Raw genomic sequence first — 17,147 nt, 5'->3', positions numbered from 1 at the left:
GTAAGTGCTTAGTATTTAAAGTTAACATAACAACAGTATTAATAATAAAATGAGCATTGCTGTTTTTTCTTCCCAAATCCTTTCGATTCTAAATGAAGAGCAAAACATTTATCAAAAATGAGTAATAATTTTATTTACTAATTAATATTAGATAAATCCTTAAAAATTAAAATGTCTTATATGCTGTAGGCTGCATATGGTATTATAAATCTCCTCTCGTGGAATACATGATTCTGATTGGTCAGTCATTTTGAAGTCAAATATTTCTAAATCATGTGCTAGTTTCTCACAGTGTAAAGAAATTACAGTTTTTTAGATGCATTCATTCATTCATTCACTAGGGTTAGATCTCCTACTTAACTATAAACTCCTTTTTTTCCCCATTAAGTTTAATATTTCTAACAGTCCTTTGTTTGAAAACCAGCATCTGTGTAAAAAGAGTTCATACTTAAAACATAGTAAATGTATGTTTAAATATATATCATCATAACATATTTAAATAGATATTATTTCTTTTGGATACAAAATTTGTTCCTGTAGCTCAGTTGGCAATGCTAAAAACATCAGAGAATTGTTATAGATGATTATATATATATATATATATATATATATATATATATATATATATATATATACAGTACAGACCAAAAGTTTGGAAACATTACTAGTTTTAATGTTTTTGAAAGAAGTTTCTTCTGCTCATCAAGTCTGCATTTATTTGATCAAAAATACAGAAAAAACAGTAATATTGTGAAATATTATTACAACTTAAAATAATAGTTTTCTATTTGAATATACTTTAAAAAAATAATTTATTTCTGTGATGCAAAGCTGAATTTTCAGCATCATTACTCCAGCCTTCAGTGTCACATGTAACATCCAGTCTATCACATGATCATTTAGAAATCATTCTAATATTCTGATTTATTATGAGTGTTGGAAACAGTTCTGCTGTCTCATATATTTGATGAATAAAAGGTTCAAAAGAACTGCATTTATTCAAAATAAAATTAATATTCTTATAATGTATTTTCTTTACTATCACTTTTTATCAATTTAACACATCCTCATTGAATAAAAGTATTGATTTTATTTAAAAAGAAAAAAAAATTACTGACCCCAAATTACTGACCAGTAGTGTATATTGTTATTACAAAATATATATATATTTTTTTACTTTTTATTCATCAAAGTATACTAAAAAAGTATCACATGTTCTGAAAAAAATATTAAGCAGCAGAACTGTTTCCAACTTTGATAATGAATCATCAAATTAGAATGATTTCTAAAGGATCATGTGATAATGATCCTAAAAATTCAGCTTTGCATCACAGAAATAATTGATAATTTAAAGTATAATAAATTTAAAAACAATTATTTTAAATTGTAATAATATATCACAATATTACATTTTTTCTATATTTTTGATCAAATAAATGCAGGCTTGATGAGCAGAAGAAACTTCTTTCAAAAACATAAAAAATAGTAATATTTCCAAATTTTTGGTCTGTACTGTATATATATATATATATATATATATATATATATATATATATATATGTGTGTGTATGTGTGTGTGTGTGTGTGTGTGTATTTTGTATTATATGTATGTATATTGCATTTGTAGATCTTAGTTTTCTGAAATAATATATAATTTCTCATAAACATACATATATAAATATTTTTATTTTTCAGAAATTTTTATTTTTTTATTTTTTTATTTATAAAGTGATGCAACCTCTAAAAATTGATTTCAGAATGTAGGCATTACTCACAAATAAACAATTGAAATAAGTCATTGAAACTCAGTGGCCAAAAAGTTGACTGACCCTGACTGGCTTTTGTTGTTGTGTAACATTTTTCAGTGAGATGATTTTTGAGTCTTTCCTGGTTGTTTTCAGTGTTCTGCATCACATAACCATCAGCATGGATTTGTGTTAAATCTGTGGTGCATTACGCAGACTGTGATTTCTGGGTTGCAGTAAAGTGCTGATCTCAGAGTTAAGTGGGTGATTCATGTCAAACCTGCTTTTAAATGAATGAGCGATGCTTATCGCACAGTCAAAACAACACCAGGCTCTATATTAAATCACTAATAATGCCTTAGCTTGACTGGCTGCCATACCTCTGAAACACTGAGTGCCGGAGCAGCTAAGTGTGTCTGTTTGTTGGCCAGTTTCCTGTTCTTTTGTTCACTGTGGGTTTAACTGCCTCTCCTTCTTCCTTAGAGTCTAACACATACATCCTGCCCATACTCCTGGGTCTGTCTGTCGTGGTGATTTTTCTAGGGTTGCTGACCTGGTTTTGCCTCAGGTATGACACACACACACACACACACTCACACTGTGAGTCTGTCATGCTCGTAAGCTCCACCTCTTTCAGATTAAGGGCGGGTCCAGGAACTGAAACATGCTGTCACACATTTATTCATACACAGCCTCAACGTGGTAGACCCACAGATTTTTATATGGTAGAGAGCGTGTCATAGAGTGTGTGTTTGTGGAGAAACAGCACCTCTGATGAAAAAGAACTCGAGTTTTCGTTGGTGAGACAGATGTGATGTTAGGATGTCGTCCCACATGTTGTGATCGGGTTTAAACCTAATGTTCTTTGCTTTCTTTTAGGTTGAAAAACCAGAGGAAAGCTGTCATCACAGCCGTCGACAAGAAAGTACCAAATGGCATCCTGGAAGAGCAAGGTAAGCTCCCACTTGCTGTACTTCGAACCGGTTTAGTTGTTTATGGTATGATAAAAGCAACTTGTGGTTTGGAGAGCTCAGTTGTGAGTGAGATGTCTTGGCAAGTTTCACTTCATCAAGTGTGCTATATTCAGCTTCCTGTTGTCTCCAGACGTTATGAGAGCAGGACGTGAGCATTTGTGTGAGATACACGTGCTGTTCTATCCAGAACGACTTCATGATTGCAGACAAAGTTCACTTTGGCTGAGGTTTATGGGTCATACTATGGATTTTATGGTGATTTCTGAGGAATATGGTCATATGAATGCCTGATGTTTACAATGAAAGATCAAGTCATTGATAAGCACTGATGTTGGGTTTACAAAGATATTTCACAAACTTTAGTTTTAATGGTATGATCTTTACTAAATCTCTTAACGTACAGTGCATTCAGGTAAATTGGGCCACTTTGGGACTGGGAAAGAATGGCCAAATTATCCTGAAAAAAAAAAAAGACTTTTAATTGGTAACACTTTCCAATTGGGTTCCATTTGTTAGCATTAGTTAGCACAAACTACTGTAACAGTAACAAATACTAAAGCATTTGTTCATGTTTGTTAAAGTTAATTTACTAATACATTATTAAAATCAAATGTTGTATTTTTTATGTAACTTAATGGACTTGAGCTAACAATAACTAGCAAAGAACAGTTTTATTTTTTATTAACTAACATTAACAAAGATTAATAGATACTGTAACAAATGAATGTTTTGTTCATTGTTAGTTAATGCATTAATTACTAGTTCAGCAATAATGAGAAAATATCAATATTCCAAATCACTAAATGTGGTTTATATGGTATTGTTTTGTTGCATGGATACTGTGGTGAAACATAATGCTTTTTGTAGTTTGATTATCAATATTTCATCAAGGAAATATTCAAATATGACTAAATGCAAAAGAGGAAGATGGTTTAGTTTTAAACTGTTGTTCCTATTTGCTTTTATTAGAGACTGCTGGCCATAGGTAAGAAAAAATCACAAAAGAGCTCTGTTTCAGACTAGGAGCGTGTTTCTTAGACAGCAGTGAGACTGAATGGAGATCAAACTAAGATTTGGGATTTAGTCCCCAGAATCTCACCTCGTTCTTCTGAGAGACAGACCCTCTTAATGTCCTCAAGATGTCTGCATCTCAAACTGTGCTCAGATTTCAGTTTATGTATTAAATTCTTATCCAGAGTCCAATTGTCACTGGAGGTCTTGCAGATTTATGCAATAGATTTCATATACAATCCTGATGGAAATCTCTCTTGAGGAATTTTCTGTGAGCCGAGACGTGAAACAGCACGCTCTAAACATGCAGGAAACTTTAGTTCAATGACATGTGCTGTGTTCTATTCAGTTGGCATGTCAGTCTGAGTTTCGGTGTTCAGAGGAACGTCACACCTGTGTGAGGGAAGTGGCTTACCAACTTGCAGCTTTCTATGCCACCATTTGAGCGTCTCTCTAAAGTACACTAATGTTCAAAAAATACAGTAAAACAAAGTAAACTATAAAATGTATCTGGTGGTTCTACTTTACTACTTCTTTATTGGTACACTGATGTTTTAACTACATCAGTGAAACCTATATAAACAGTGGAACCTGTCAATCCAATTGGTAAAATGTGTGTGTGTGTGTGTGTGTGTGTGTGTGTGCTCTTGTTTTTGTGACATATCAGGACACAACTCTGTATAATGACATGGGTATGACACAGGTATTACAAGGAGAGGGTGACTTATGAGGACATAACCCATGTCCCCATTTTTCAAAACGCTTATAAATCATACAGAATGATTTTTTTGAGAAAGTAGAAATGTACAAAGTTTCCTGTGAGGGTTAGGGTTAGGTGTAGGGCCATAGAATATACAGTTTGTACAGTATAAAAACTATTACGCCTATGGGTTGTCACCATTTTTCACAAAAACAAACGTGTGTGTGTTGTGTGTGTGTGTGTGTGTGTGTGTTTGTATTTCAGTTGCTGAGGTGATTGCAAATTTGCACTTATTTAGAAACTGTAAAGTAAATATGTATTTCAATCTCCTAGAGATTCTTTACTTTTCGTGTGTTTGATTATTACATTCATGTGCTGTATTCTTCTACAGAACAGCAGACGGTGGTCTTACTGCCCAGATCCCCCTCCACGTCCAAAAAATATCTCCCCATTCCTGTAGACAGCTTGGAAGAAGAGTATCGGATACGCTCGGCCGATGATGGGAAACTCTTCCGGGAAGAGTACAGTGTAAGTGATTGATCATGTATAATGTATATATATATGATCAATATTAGAATCAAACATGAAAAAAAAAATACAGCTTGAACTGATTTTCCATGAAGACACAGATCATGATGATCTGACAATTGTGACAATAGTTGTTTACGCTAGTTACATCACTCATGCAGCTGAAAGTTCAGCAGTCGTTCTGGTTTTTGTGTGCGTTTCGTGGCAGACTGTTATTTTGTAAAGGAGCTGATGTGGTGCTGTTATTAACTGACATATTCATATGGATCAGCAAATATCTGTCCACATTCGCTGACAGCTCAACTCCTCTCATTTGCCACTGAGAATTACTCTAATTGAGATGTCGAGGAGTCATCAGGCATTGAGTCAATCAAGAAAGCCCCTCTCTCCTGCTTTAGACACATGATTCAAGATTCGCTGCTCTCACAGACCCATGATTCAGGAACTCACACTAAATGAACCATGTGAATTTTCTGTCCCATGGAAACCATGTTTATGCTCAACAATCTTAATGGCCACTTAAACTATTTACATCGGAATGGAAGTGGATCTGCTGGTTAAACAATCACCTATACATACAGAAATAAAGTGTCAGTAATATCATTCATTTAGGCAATAACAAAATGACAGATTTGGTGGGAATTTGAACAGCATGATCAGTTTTGCTCACATACACAATTATGTAGGAATGAATGTGTTAGGTAACAATTCAAGTGCATTCGAATGAAATCGAATCAAATAATGTCTCAGGTGCGTGATCTACAGACGAGAGAGTTCAATATACACATTAAACACAGTACACACAGTTTGCAATGAGTGTCCATTGAATTACATGTATAGAATACTTTTAATTGAGCAGAAAATTTACAGCATCTGTTATTCCCTGACAGTGTCATATCCAAATAAAGGTTTATTCGATTTGGCATCCAAGATCAGATTTACATTTATGCATTTAGCAGACGCTTTTATACAAAGTGACTTGCAGTGCATTCAGGCTATAAGGTTTTGTTTATTTGTATTTATTAATTAATTTATTTTACTAGTATGTGTGAAATGAACTCATGGTGCAATGGCTGTTGGTTTGGTGTTGTAAACGTCATTTTTATCGTTGACAGTCATTACCAGGGGGTTCTACTCAAGGAACATGTGAAGAGGCCAATAAAGATGAAAACAAGGAGAAGAACAGATATCCAAACATCTTACCATGTATGTATCCTCTCTCATTCTCTTCATATATGTTTATTGCGGGTGATATCAGACTGAAATTGTACCTCACTGCTGCTACCAACTTCACAAATCTGACACAGCTTCTCTAAATAAAACATGTATCACTTTCAGTTCCTTGTGCCCACATCCATGGCATTTCACAGTTTTACTTCTGTTTTTCCAATTTTTAAAAAAATATTTTGTCTTGAAGACACTTTTTATGAGGGTCAGGGAAAGAGCAATCAAATATGTCTATTTTTAGAAATAAAAATAATTCTTTTCATCTTTCCTGTTATCCAGATGACCATTCCAGAGTGATTTTAACACCGATCGATGGAGTCCCATGTTCAGATTATATCAATGCTTCTTATATCGATGTAAGTGATTTGTAATGCTGTGAAAATTCAATGCGTCAATGTTCAAACATGCATTTACTTATTCATTTGTACTTATCAAAATATAGCTCTGGAGCATGTGAATGTAAGACATTGAGAAACAAAACCATATGTTTTGTTATAATGCATTACATCATTTAGCAAAATATTTGCACCCCTGTTTGCATTTAAATGTTGGTTTCATAAGCGAGTGCTTCTTTCTTCCCAGGGTTATACAGATAAGAATAAGTTCATTGCAGCCCAAGGTGAGTGCATCTGAATGCAAAAATAAGATTGATTAGTCACATTAATGACAACAGTTTCAGTAGCTATAAACAGACATAATTACACTTGATATAATGACCTTTTTTGTTTCAGGTCCAAAACAGGACACGGTTGCAGACTTCTGGAGGATGATATGGGAACAGAAATCAGCTACTATTGTAATGCTAACAAATCTGAAAGAGAGAAAAGAGGTATGCATCCTTCTTGTTTATTTCTCCGGTGCGTTTCCTTGTGTTGGTCATGGGGTATAAATAGTATAAATAGTACCTTTCTTTATTTGTTTATTAGTAGTAGTGTCTCTTGCTATTTGTACTTCCTTTGGTTTCTCAACCCCTTGCGAGGGTAAAATAGGTTTCTCAAACTTTTTTTTCCCCCGTGCTGAATCAGTCTAGCAATTGAGATCCAAAAAATAAGCAACCAAAACAACCACTGACAATCTCATATAGATAAAGAAAGAAAGAGTGACCTTTCTTTGGATGATTTAGAAGATGAATCCTATTTTCAAGTTCTCAAGTATTTCTTATTTCAACACCCAGCCCCCCCCCCCAAAAAAAAAATTATATATATATATATATATTTTTTTTACCTGACTCAGATTCTTTGTGGAAATTGCATAGAAACCAATGAGAGTCAGTAATCTGGGATGCACATGGCCCCAAATGAGAAATATTCACCAACTTTCAAGAAGAAGTAGTTTAAAAAAAAAATAAACCAGCATTTTAAGTTTGAAATTCGAGTTTAAATCAAATTTACAGACAGCACAACAGGAGTTAAATAAATCAGATTTCTGAAAGCTACATTAAATTTAAATTTTTAATTATTATTTTAAACTGTGATTAATTTTAATTTAAGTTATAATGATTTTGAAATTTAAACAAGTCCTCTTATCGTAGCAATATATTAACATTATATTACTTATATGCATTGGCAAGTGTTCCCTTCGAACTAAAGTGCACAACATTGCACAGCGTACTCCTCATAGCTTAAAAAGCATCAGAATGCAAATAAAATGACTACAGACCCACTAAATTATGTGACCCTGGACCACAGAATCAGTCTTAAGTGTAAATTTTTTGAAATTGAGATTAATACATCAGCTAAATGATATATAAATAAGCTTTCCATTGATGTATGGTTTATTTGGATCGAACAATATTTGGCTGAGATACAACTATTTGAAAATCTGGAATCTGAGGGTGCAAAAAAAATCTAAATACTGAGAAAATCGCTTTTGAAATTCTCTAAATGCATTCTTAGAAAAAAATTAAGTTTTGATATATTTACAGTAGGAAATTTACTAAATATTTTCATGGAACATGATCTTTACTTGACATCCTATTGATTTTTGGCATAAAAGAAAGATGGATGATTTTGACCCATACAATGTTTTTTGGCTATTGTTACAAATATACCCCAGCGACTTAAGACTGCTTTTGTTCTGCAGGGTCACATATTTGATTTCACTTTAGTGCCTTTCTATAAACCCGATTTGTTGATCATCTTCAGTAATCACCCACAAGTGTCTCTGTCTGGATCGTCTCTGATGTTCAGATGTCACAGGACTCGTCTTTCTCTCCTCTCCGTCACGGCCGTGAGCGTCTCTAGAAAGACGAATCAATAAGACACAAACCGGAGAGGAGATTAAAATCAGCTTTGGGTCAGGCTTGGAATCGATGATTTTAATAATGGCTGATAAAGCTCTCTCTGGCCTTAACCTAATTAGTCAGCAAACTCTCAGTAAGAGAGATTTATCCTGCGCTCTCTGGATAATGCTGACTGACAGACAGACTGTTTAAGAGCTCAGATTAGTATCATGGTGTCTTAGAAGTCACCTTTACTACTCTAATGCACTTACAGCTGTTCAGTGCCAGTGTTGGACTGATTTACTCTACAGGATTGAGATGTAATGCATTTATGTTTATCTACAGAACATCGTATTTTGACCTTGTATCATGTTTTCTGTTTTATAAAGATTAGAAGATGATGTTCATGTCTTTCTGTCTTCTCTACACTATGTAACTTTTATTAATAGCATTAACAGACATTGTTACATTTCTATATTACATTGATTGTACTATATTGATGCACATTCAAATAGTGTATTATTTATTGTCTTTTCAAATGTTTTTTGCTGCTTGAATGCTACGTATTAAACAATATGTAATTGTACTTATTAATATAAGTCAATATCAATCAATAGTAATCACTTTTGTATTTGAAATGCAATATCAGCCGCAACATGTATGTATGTATATATTTATTTATTTATTCCAAGTACAAAAATATTGATTGTGATAGTAATACAATTTTAAAAAGAAAGTACGAAAAATAAATAAAGATGTAAGATGGTAAGTCGTAGTATAAATGTGCTGTTTTTCTCTGTAGGATAAGTGTTATCAGTATTGGCCTGATCAGGGATGCTGGACGTATGGTAACGTGCGTGTTGCTGTGGAAGACTTTACAGCACTGGTGGACTACACAATACGCAAATTCTGTGTGCAATACGTAAGTCTGAACACACCCATGCATGCTGAAGATATGATACTGTCTCATGCAGTTATATGTATATGATTCTGAAGGGGATTTTCTCTGCTGTTGTCAAGTGCAACTATATGTGTGTTTTTCCTGTGTCAACACACTCTCACCTGTCTCTGTCCACCGCAGCAGGCCAGCGATGGCACTAAAACGCCCCGTCTGGTCACGCAGCTTCACTTCACCAGCTGGCCTGACTTCGGCGTTCCCTTCTCGCCCATCGGCATGCTGAAGTTCCTGAAGAAAGTGAAGCAGGTGAACCCGTCGTACGCTGGGCCCATCGTGGTGCACTGCAGGTGGGTTGTGTTTCAGCGTGACTGTTGTTGGAGAACCACACGTCTGGTGTGAAGTCCTGTCATTTCCATATGTGGAGTGTGACATGTTTTGATCTGTAAGATCTTCATGCAAAGATGATGTTTTGACCTTATGTTGTTTATTTTGTATTATAATGATTAGTTAAAAACTTTAATGTCACTATTTTATTCCTTTTTTTCAATAGGCATATTGGAATCAATAGGTGTTATTACATTACTGTATTAGTAATTAAACAAAATTATAAATTCAACATCGAAATTGATGTGAAATTTTCATGTTATTCAATCTTATTTTCATATGTAAATATACAATACTGATATATTAATTAACATAATGTTCAATGACTTGTTAATGAAAGTGAATATGAATCATTAACCTAATTATACTACTAATTGTAGTAGGTCTGCTATTACTAATATTAATGTTAGTAGTACTTAATAGTGTACTTAGTAGTACTTTTACTAATAGTACTCAAAGCAATGAAAAACAAATGAGATTATATACAGTATATAGAAATATATAAACCTTTCTTCTCAAGATTTGACCGTGTTTTTGCTATGTTATTATAATAACAATGTTTAATCAAAGTCAATGTTAATTGAATTCAGTGTTAACTATTAAAAAGCAATATTATCTAAAAATATTTGTACTATAACAAAGCAATTGCAGGTTAGCTGCAGAGAATGATTATGGAATTGTAGAATTACTGAGAAATTCTACAATAATATATAATATAATTTATAATTAAATATTTTTTATTTCATATTATTATTTATTCATATTTATTCATTATTATTATTATTATTATTATTTAAAACAAAACCATCACAGTAAGCCTAAGTATTAAACCTCAGTCCATAACTGGAGTCTTTTGGAAGTTTTTTTTTTTTTTTTTTACATTTGACATTAAAGCTTTATCAAGAGCCAAAACTTCCTGATCAAACTTCTTATTTCCACAAAGTAACAGTACGTTGCAGATTTGAATTTAAGCTTTAGTAAAAAGGACAAGTTTTACATAACTTCCATCCACAGTAATTATTTTCGAGACCTCTCAGACTCTTTTGCGTCAGTCTGTCACGCATGCATAATTTATTTTATCAGACAATGATATACATTATTTAGAACGATTAGCATGTGATTTGAATTAGGTGAATGAAGGTCTTTTTTCGCTGCTGATTGCCCAAATATATAAAGTGAATTGATGTAGGTCCCTGGCTGTGTTTCGTGACACAATAGTCAATCTGTCCTCCCGTCATCAGTGTCTGTGTCACAGTCCTGTGTCCTGAACAACCAAACACAGCATCAGCAGCGATACCAGACACTTCTCTATTGAGGGTTTGTTCATTCATTTGCTTGATCACGCTTGCCCTCTAGTGTTCAAAAGGAAAATGTTTGTTTGACAAACACAAGTGTGAGTGCTTGCTGTTGTTTGTGTGTAGATATATTACTAACTTGCAAAAAAAAAAAAAAAAAGAACAAACAATTCTTAAAGGTTTCCAGTGACAGCAACAGTTAAAGATTATTTTTAATTTTATGAAAATTACAACCTGTAATGTACAGTATTTGTGCTTGTTTAATAATTTAATTCTCAGGAGTGGACCATAAATGACTTTAATAATTTTCAACATAATCTGATATGAAATTATATTGTATAAGTGTATAAGTAATATGTAAAAAATATATTGCGGAAATGTGGAAGGTAGTAGTAAGTAAGTAAGTAAATAAATAAATAAATATAATATTTCTAAATATACTATACATTAAAAACATCTAAAAATATTCTTCTTGAAAAGATGTTTTTATCCATCAAGGTCAATAATTTATATTGTGAAAAAGTGGTAAGTAAATGCATAAATAAATAAACAATTTCTAAATATAACATAATATTATATATATATATATATATATATATATATATATATATATATATATATATATATATATATATATATATATATATATATATATATATTTATATATATATATATATATATATATATATATATATATTTTTTTTTTTTTTTTTTTTTTTTTTTTTTATTTATTATTTTTTTTTTGTCTTTAATAATTTGGTTTTCAGGAGTGGACCATAAATTTTTTATTAATTTACATTTGAAAAATTTGAAAAATAAATTCAATTATAATTTATACATAAAGTAAATAAATATGGTCATTCAAATATAATAAATATAAAATCTATTTCTAAAGATTATTTAAAATAAAAAGATATAAAAAATATAGAGAGAGATTTTTATCCATCAAGATTATTGATTTATATTGTGTAAAAGTTGTCTCTGTATGATAGCTTTTTCCAAAAGAGGGGTTGAAAAAAATAATATTTTTGGTAATATTGTGAATAATTGCATCTGTGTTGTGTGTCCGTCAGTGCCGGCGTGGGCAGGACAGGAACGTTCATCGTCATCGATGCCATGATTGACATGATGTACACAGAAAAGAAGGTGGACGTCTTCGGTTTCGTGTCACGAATACGTGAGCAGAGATCGCAGCTCATTCAGACGGATGTGAGTACAGCATGTCACTGGCTTTTGCATCATTTTTCTTCTACTTATTTAACTTATTGTCATTAAAGAACAGGTGACAGAAGTAGTTACCTAGAAGTCATGCAAGCTTAAGGATGACTGAAAATCTGCTTTGTGTTGTAGTTGCAGTACTCCTTCGTCTATCAGGCTCTGCTGGAGTACTTCCTGTACGGAGACACAGAGCTGGACGTTTCCTCTCTGGAGGGTCATCTGGATAAACTTCACAACACCAGTGCGCCGATGGACCGCGTGGGCCTGGAGGAAGAGTTCAAGGTGGGGATATTAGTGGTGTGCTGTTGCTTACTGATCTGGATTCAACAGATTTTAATGCATTTTAATGCTGGCTTTGCAGAAACTGACAAACATGCGTATTATGAAGGAAAACATGAGGACGGGCAACCTGCCTGCCAACATGAAGAAGAACCGAGTCCTTCAGATCATTCCATGTGAGTTTAAGATCATCTGCATTCATGAAAAATAAAAAACCCTTAGTGAATTATGTGACCTTATCTAAAAACGAACGTCTTTTTTTCGATCTAAAATGTTGTTGTGCAGCTCGGCTTTGTTTAGAAGGAAGTTCATCAGAAATCTCTCTTCCTTTTCCTGTTCTCCTTGTGACTTCAGTTGGAATCGTGAGACATGCAGTTCAAAACACCAGAGGTTTACGCTAGAGGTCAATTTACGTCTTTTCTCATTCATTTGTTCAGATGATTTTAACCGAGTCATCCTTTCGATGAAGAGAGGTCAGGAATTCACCGATTATATCAACGCATCTTTCATTGATGTAAGTTTTAAGGACTCTTTCAGGGGCAGTGTGTGATGAAACATTATTAACATTGGTTGTTGGCATTGGCTTTTTTATTTTAAGCATGTTTTCTTTTAGGGCTTGTGTTTGGATTAACCAGGTCCAAAAAGCAATTTTTGCCAATTTTTTTTTTCTTATATTTGTCCTTATGAAAAAGTGTGAATATTTAGCTGTTTTTCATGCATATTAGTGACAGTCAAACCAGAAAGAAAGAATTATGATAAAACTTCCATTCAGATAAAAGTTGTTGGAAGAATGTGTCTTATATAATGTAATAGTTTACCTCTCAAAAGTTTGGTCTTGGTAAGAATTAAATAAATAAATAAATAAATAATAATAATAATAATAATAATAAAAATGATCAAGGCTTCATTTATTTGATCAAAAATAGTAACAGTAAAAACAGTAATACTGTGAAATATTATTACTAAATATAATTATTATTAAAATGTAATTTATTGCTGCGATCAAAGCTGAATATTCAGCATCATTACTCCAGTCTTCAGTGTCATAATGCTGATTTGCTGCTCAAGAAACATTTCTTTTTTTTTCAGGATTATTTAATGAATATGAAGTTCAAAATAACAGCATTTATTTCAAATAGATATTCTTTCTAACATTATAAATGCCTTTACTGTCACTCTTGATCAATTGAATGCATCCTTGCTCAATGAAATAAATTAATACATTAAAAATCCTGCCTCTTATGAATGTAACTGTCAGGCTGTTAATATTATAATTTGATTTAAACCATGTATGTTGCAGTTCCTAACAAATGGTCAAGTTACTGTTTTATTTGCACTCCAGAGCCAGTTTGTATTGATATCCTGGTCTGTAGTGATCATATTATCTTGATGGGTATATGTTTTGCAGGGATACCGGCAGAAGGACTATTTCATCGCCACGCAGGGTCCTCTGGCGCACACGGTGGATGATTTCTGGAGGATGGTTTGGGAATGGAAGTGTCACTCGATCGTGATGCTGACAGAACTGCAGGAGAGAGATCAGGTACACACACACGTTACAAATCCACTCTCACATGACTTCCTGTCAGCTTTGTCATTTGGAGAGTACTGTATGTGTGTGTGTTGCAGGACAAGTGTTTGCAGTACTGGCCTACTGAGGACTCGGTGACTTACGGAGACTTCACGGTGGAGATTAAAGGAGACACGCTGTGTGACACGTTCAGTCTTAGAGATCTGCAGCTCACTTACCGCCCGGTGAGTGCACATTATGAGCTTCTTTGCATTGTATTTTTTTGTAATACTTGCATTGTGCATTCAGTTTGCCTTGGTGTACATTGGGAGTTAATATGTAAAGGCTGCTTGCATGAATGTGTAATGCATGTTGGTGTGTGTGTGTGTGTTTTTAACAGGAGAAGCAAACACGTTTGGTCCGGCAGTTTCATTTCCACGGCTGGCCAGAGATCGGGATCCCAGCCGAAGGTAAAGGGATGATTGACATCATTGCAGCGGTGCAGAGGCAGCAGCAGCAGTCGGGCAACCACCCTATCGTCGTGCACTGCAGGTGATGCACTTAACTAGCTGTCTAAATGAAGAGATTCAGAAACCATTTTTATCAACCGAAGCCCTTTGATCTAAAATATTTACTTGAAGTACCCCCTGAGATTTTAGGTTAATACTTCTGTAATTTAACAATATATTCATATGTTCATGGTTCACTGGTCACATGAAATGCACATTAAAAAAATTACAATTTCTATTTTTTTTTATTTAAACATTATTTATTGCATTATTTAAAAATATATAATTAATGATTTACTTTGCATCTACTCTCAAACTCTTGTTGCAAACCCCAGTTTGGAAAAAAAAACAAAAACACCTTCCGCTAGACTAATTAGCGTTTTATTAATTGTATTTGATAAATTTGAATCCAAACCTTACCACTTTCAAAAAAAGTTGTCAGGATGAAAACATTATTAATTTACTACTTTATTAAAGAATTTTAGCACTGAAAATGCTACAAAATTTGATCCCTATAACTTTTAGTGTATTTTGAGATACTATTAATGAGGTACTAATAAAGTCTTTATTAATCATTTGAGTATTTTTTATTTTATTTTCATTTTAGCAAAGGTTTTAATAATTTTTTATGGTTTTTGTAATTTTTAGAAGTTGACAATGCCTTAGCAACTAGCTGAAATAAAACATTTCGTATACATAATTTAATTTCAGTTAACTGTTTTTTATTTTAAGTAACAGAAATATATTTTAATGGTTTACCCTGACACTTAGTTAACGCTTAGTTTAACCCTTTTGTTTGCATTTTAATAAAACGGATATACTTGTGTCCATCCAGTAATTTCCTGACTTGATTAAGTATGTCATGTGTTTTGTCTGTGTGTGTGTGCTCTGCAGTGCCGGAGCGGGTCGGACCGGTACGTTTATTGCTCTCAGTAATATTCTGGAGCGAGTGAAAGCCGAGGGTTTGCTGGATGTTTTTCAGACTGTGAAGAGTTTACGAATGCAGCGGCCACACATGGTGCAGACAGTGGTCAGTGCAAACCTTCATACACTTCATACCCATATGAATGCAATGTGTGAATTTTGATTAAATGATTTTATTGATGTATTATTTCTCGTTCTTTCTCTCTGTCTGCAGGAACAGTATGATTTCTGCTACAGAGTGGTACAGGACTTTGTCGACATTTTCTCAGACTATGCCAATTTCAAATGATCTAATCTGCCTTAAATGTTTGAGTTTGATGCTTTTTTACACGTCAGTCGGTCAGGATTTTACACCGCGACTGGAAGATAATTGCGCTCTATTTTGCTATGCACTTCTCCTCGATGTTACTAAAAGACCACATCTCTCTGTTATATACTAAGGCTACTAAAGGTTTAAAAAGTGTTAATTGTTTTGTCTCCTTTATAACCTATTTAAATTAGTTTATTTTATTTTGGTCTTAAATCATCTTTCTCATGACGGATCATTCCAGTTGGACTTCTGTTGTTATTGTAAAATAGTGTTTTGTCTGTTTATTTCTTCAACTAATTATTTGTATTTTTTATTAAGCGACGCGTGTAGAATTTGTAAAGCTGTAGGTGGTTTGTATTTATGCACTGTCGCAGACAGGACGTCTTGCCAGATAAAACATGTATGTGAATGTTCCATGCCATTTTATTTATTCAGAGTTATTGTCTTACAATTTATGAAATTGTGTCAAAATGTTGTTTTGTTTCTGTTTTTAACATTGTACTCATCAGTCATTGCAAATGTGAACTTTTTTTTTTTTCAAAACGGCAAATATACATAAAGCGAGTGAGATTATTTAGGTTTGACAGGAAACGGCTAAAGTATTGTTCGTAAGAAAGGCACTAACACATTCACATGATGTAACATCGGCAAGAATTTCTATTAGATGTGATCTTGCACAGAAACAACAACTGTATGAGACTCATGACCTTTGACCTTAAACATCCTGCCTCTGTTTCCCTGAGAATGATGCTGAGAAAAACTGCACAGGTTTTTAAAGCACACTCACAGCTGATTGTTGCCTTGCAGAAGGCCAAGGATTTACAAATAAATGAACAAATGCATTATGAAATCACACTGTTGTCCTGTGTCTTTGGGATTTCCGGATCAATAAATCAGGTTTACAAAAGGAATTAGAAACATAAGAAAGTAAAACAAAATTTTACAAATGCAAATTAATAACTGAATAAATGTTGAAAGTAAGTCAATAATTCTATTTTGAAACAAGTGTATAATTAAAATGACAAAATTAAGGGCTTATGATTATGCTTTAACTAATAATAATAAAATAATAAATAATGAAAAACAAAATAATAAAATGATTATTTAAAATAATAAAAATGGTCAAATCACATCTTTCTAAAAATTAATAAATATAGTTTGAAAACATGTTTAATGCTAAATAAAATGTTTTATTGATATAAAATGTAGTTAATGAAATAAATACATTTTGAGGTTTTGAGCAGAGCCAAAAAGTCAGCCAAAAAACTAACTTTTCATTATTAAACCAACAGCTACCGTCATCTAGTGGACATGTTTGTTAGTGATTCATTTTCTTTTGACATGAAAACCTGGCCTACTGTATATAAGCACATAATATAATCTGATATGAAATATCATTGCTTGATAAAAGCAA

The 17,147-nt window shown here is 33.0% G+C and overlaps 1 protein-coding gene across 2 annotated transcripts; it reads left to right on the top strand.

Moving 5' to 3' along the window:
- The first annotated feature begins 2,399 nt into the window (after positions 1 to 2,399).
- Positions 2,400 to 16,586, top strand: LOC132121692 (receptor-type tyrosine-protein phosphatase epsilon-like). Of its 2 annotated transcripts, none has more exons than XM_059531402.1 (18): positions 2,400 to 2,545; positions 2,625 to 2,698; positions 4,822 to 4,958; positions 6,074 to 6,164; positions 6,465 to 6,541; positions 6,768 to 6,804; positions 6,917 to 7,014; positions 9,209 to 9,328; positions 9,491 to 9,651; positions 12,057 to 12,192; positions 12,334 to 12,483; positions 12,563 to 12,656; positions 12,918 to 12,994; positions 13,889 to 14,023; positions 14,110 to 14,235; positions 14,391 to 14,542; positions 15,394 to 15,529; positions 15,638 to 16,586. In XM_059531402.1, exons 1-18 carry the CDS (start codon positions 2,520 to 2,522, stop codon positions 15,710 to 15,712), a joined length of 1,902 nt encoding a protein of 633 aa, XP_059387385.1. In that variant the 5' UTR covers positions 2,400 to 2,519; the 3' UTR covers positions 15,713 to 16,586. The 2 variants fall into 2 exon arrangements, with proteins under 2 accessions (XP_059387385.1, XP_059387384.1); XM_059531401.1 differs by having other exon boundaries at positions 9,488 to 9,651.
- Positions 16,587 to 17,147: the final 561 nt, after the last annotated feature.

This window comes from Carassius carassius, chromosome 39 (assembly GCF_963082965.1).
Source record: "Carassius carassius chromosome 39, fCarCar2.1, whole genome shotgun sequence".
Classification (NCBI taxonomy): domain Eukaryota; kingdom Metazoa; phylum Chordata; class Actinopteri; order Cypriniformes; family Cyprinidae; genus Carassius; species Carassius carassius.
The sequence above is the reverse complement of the archived record's forward strand: the minus strand, read 5'-3'. Positions and strand labels throughout refer to the sequence as shown.

Bases quoted from the DNA above. Each gene is read 5' to 3' on its own strand.
- LOC132121692 (XM_059531401.1), top strand. From the start codon at position 2,520: ATGAAAAAGAACTCGAGTTTTCGTTG. The intron at 6,542-6,767 runs GTAAGTGATTTG...CTTTCTTCCCAG, and splicing joins TCAATGCTTCTTATATCGAT to GGTTATACAGATAAGAATAA. The intron at 14,024-14,109 runs GTACACACACAC...TGTGTGTTGCAG, and splicing joins AACTGCAGGAGAGAGATCAG to GACAAGTGTTTGCAGTACTG.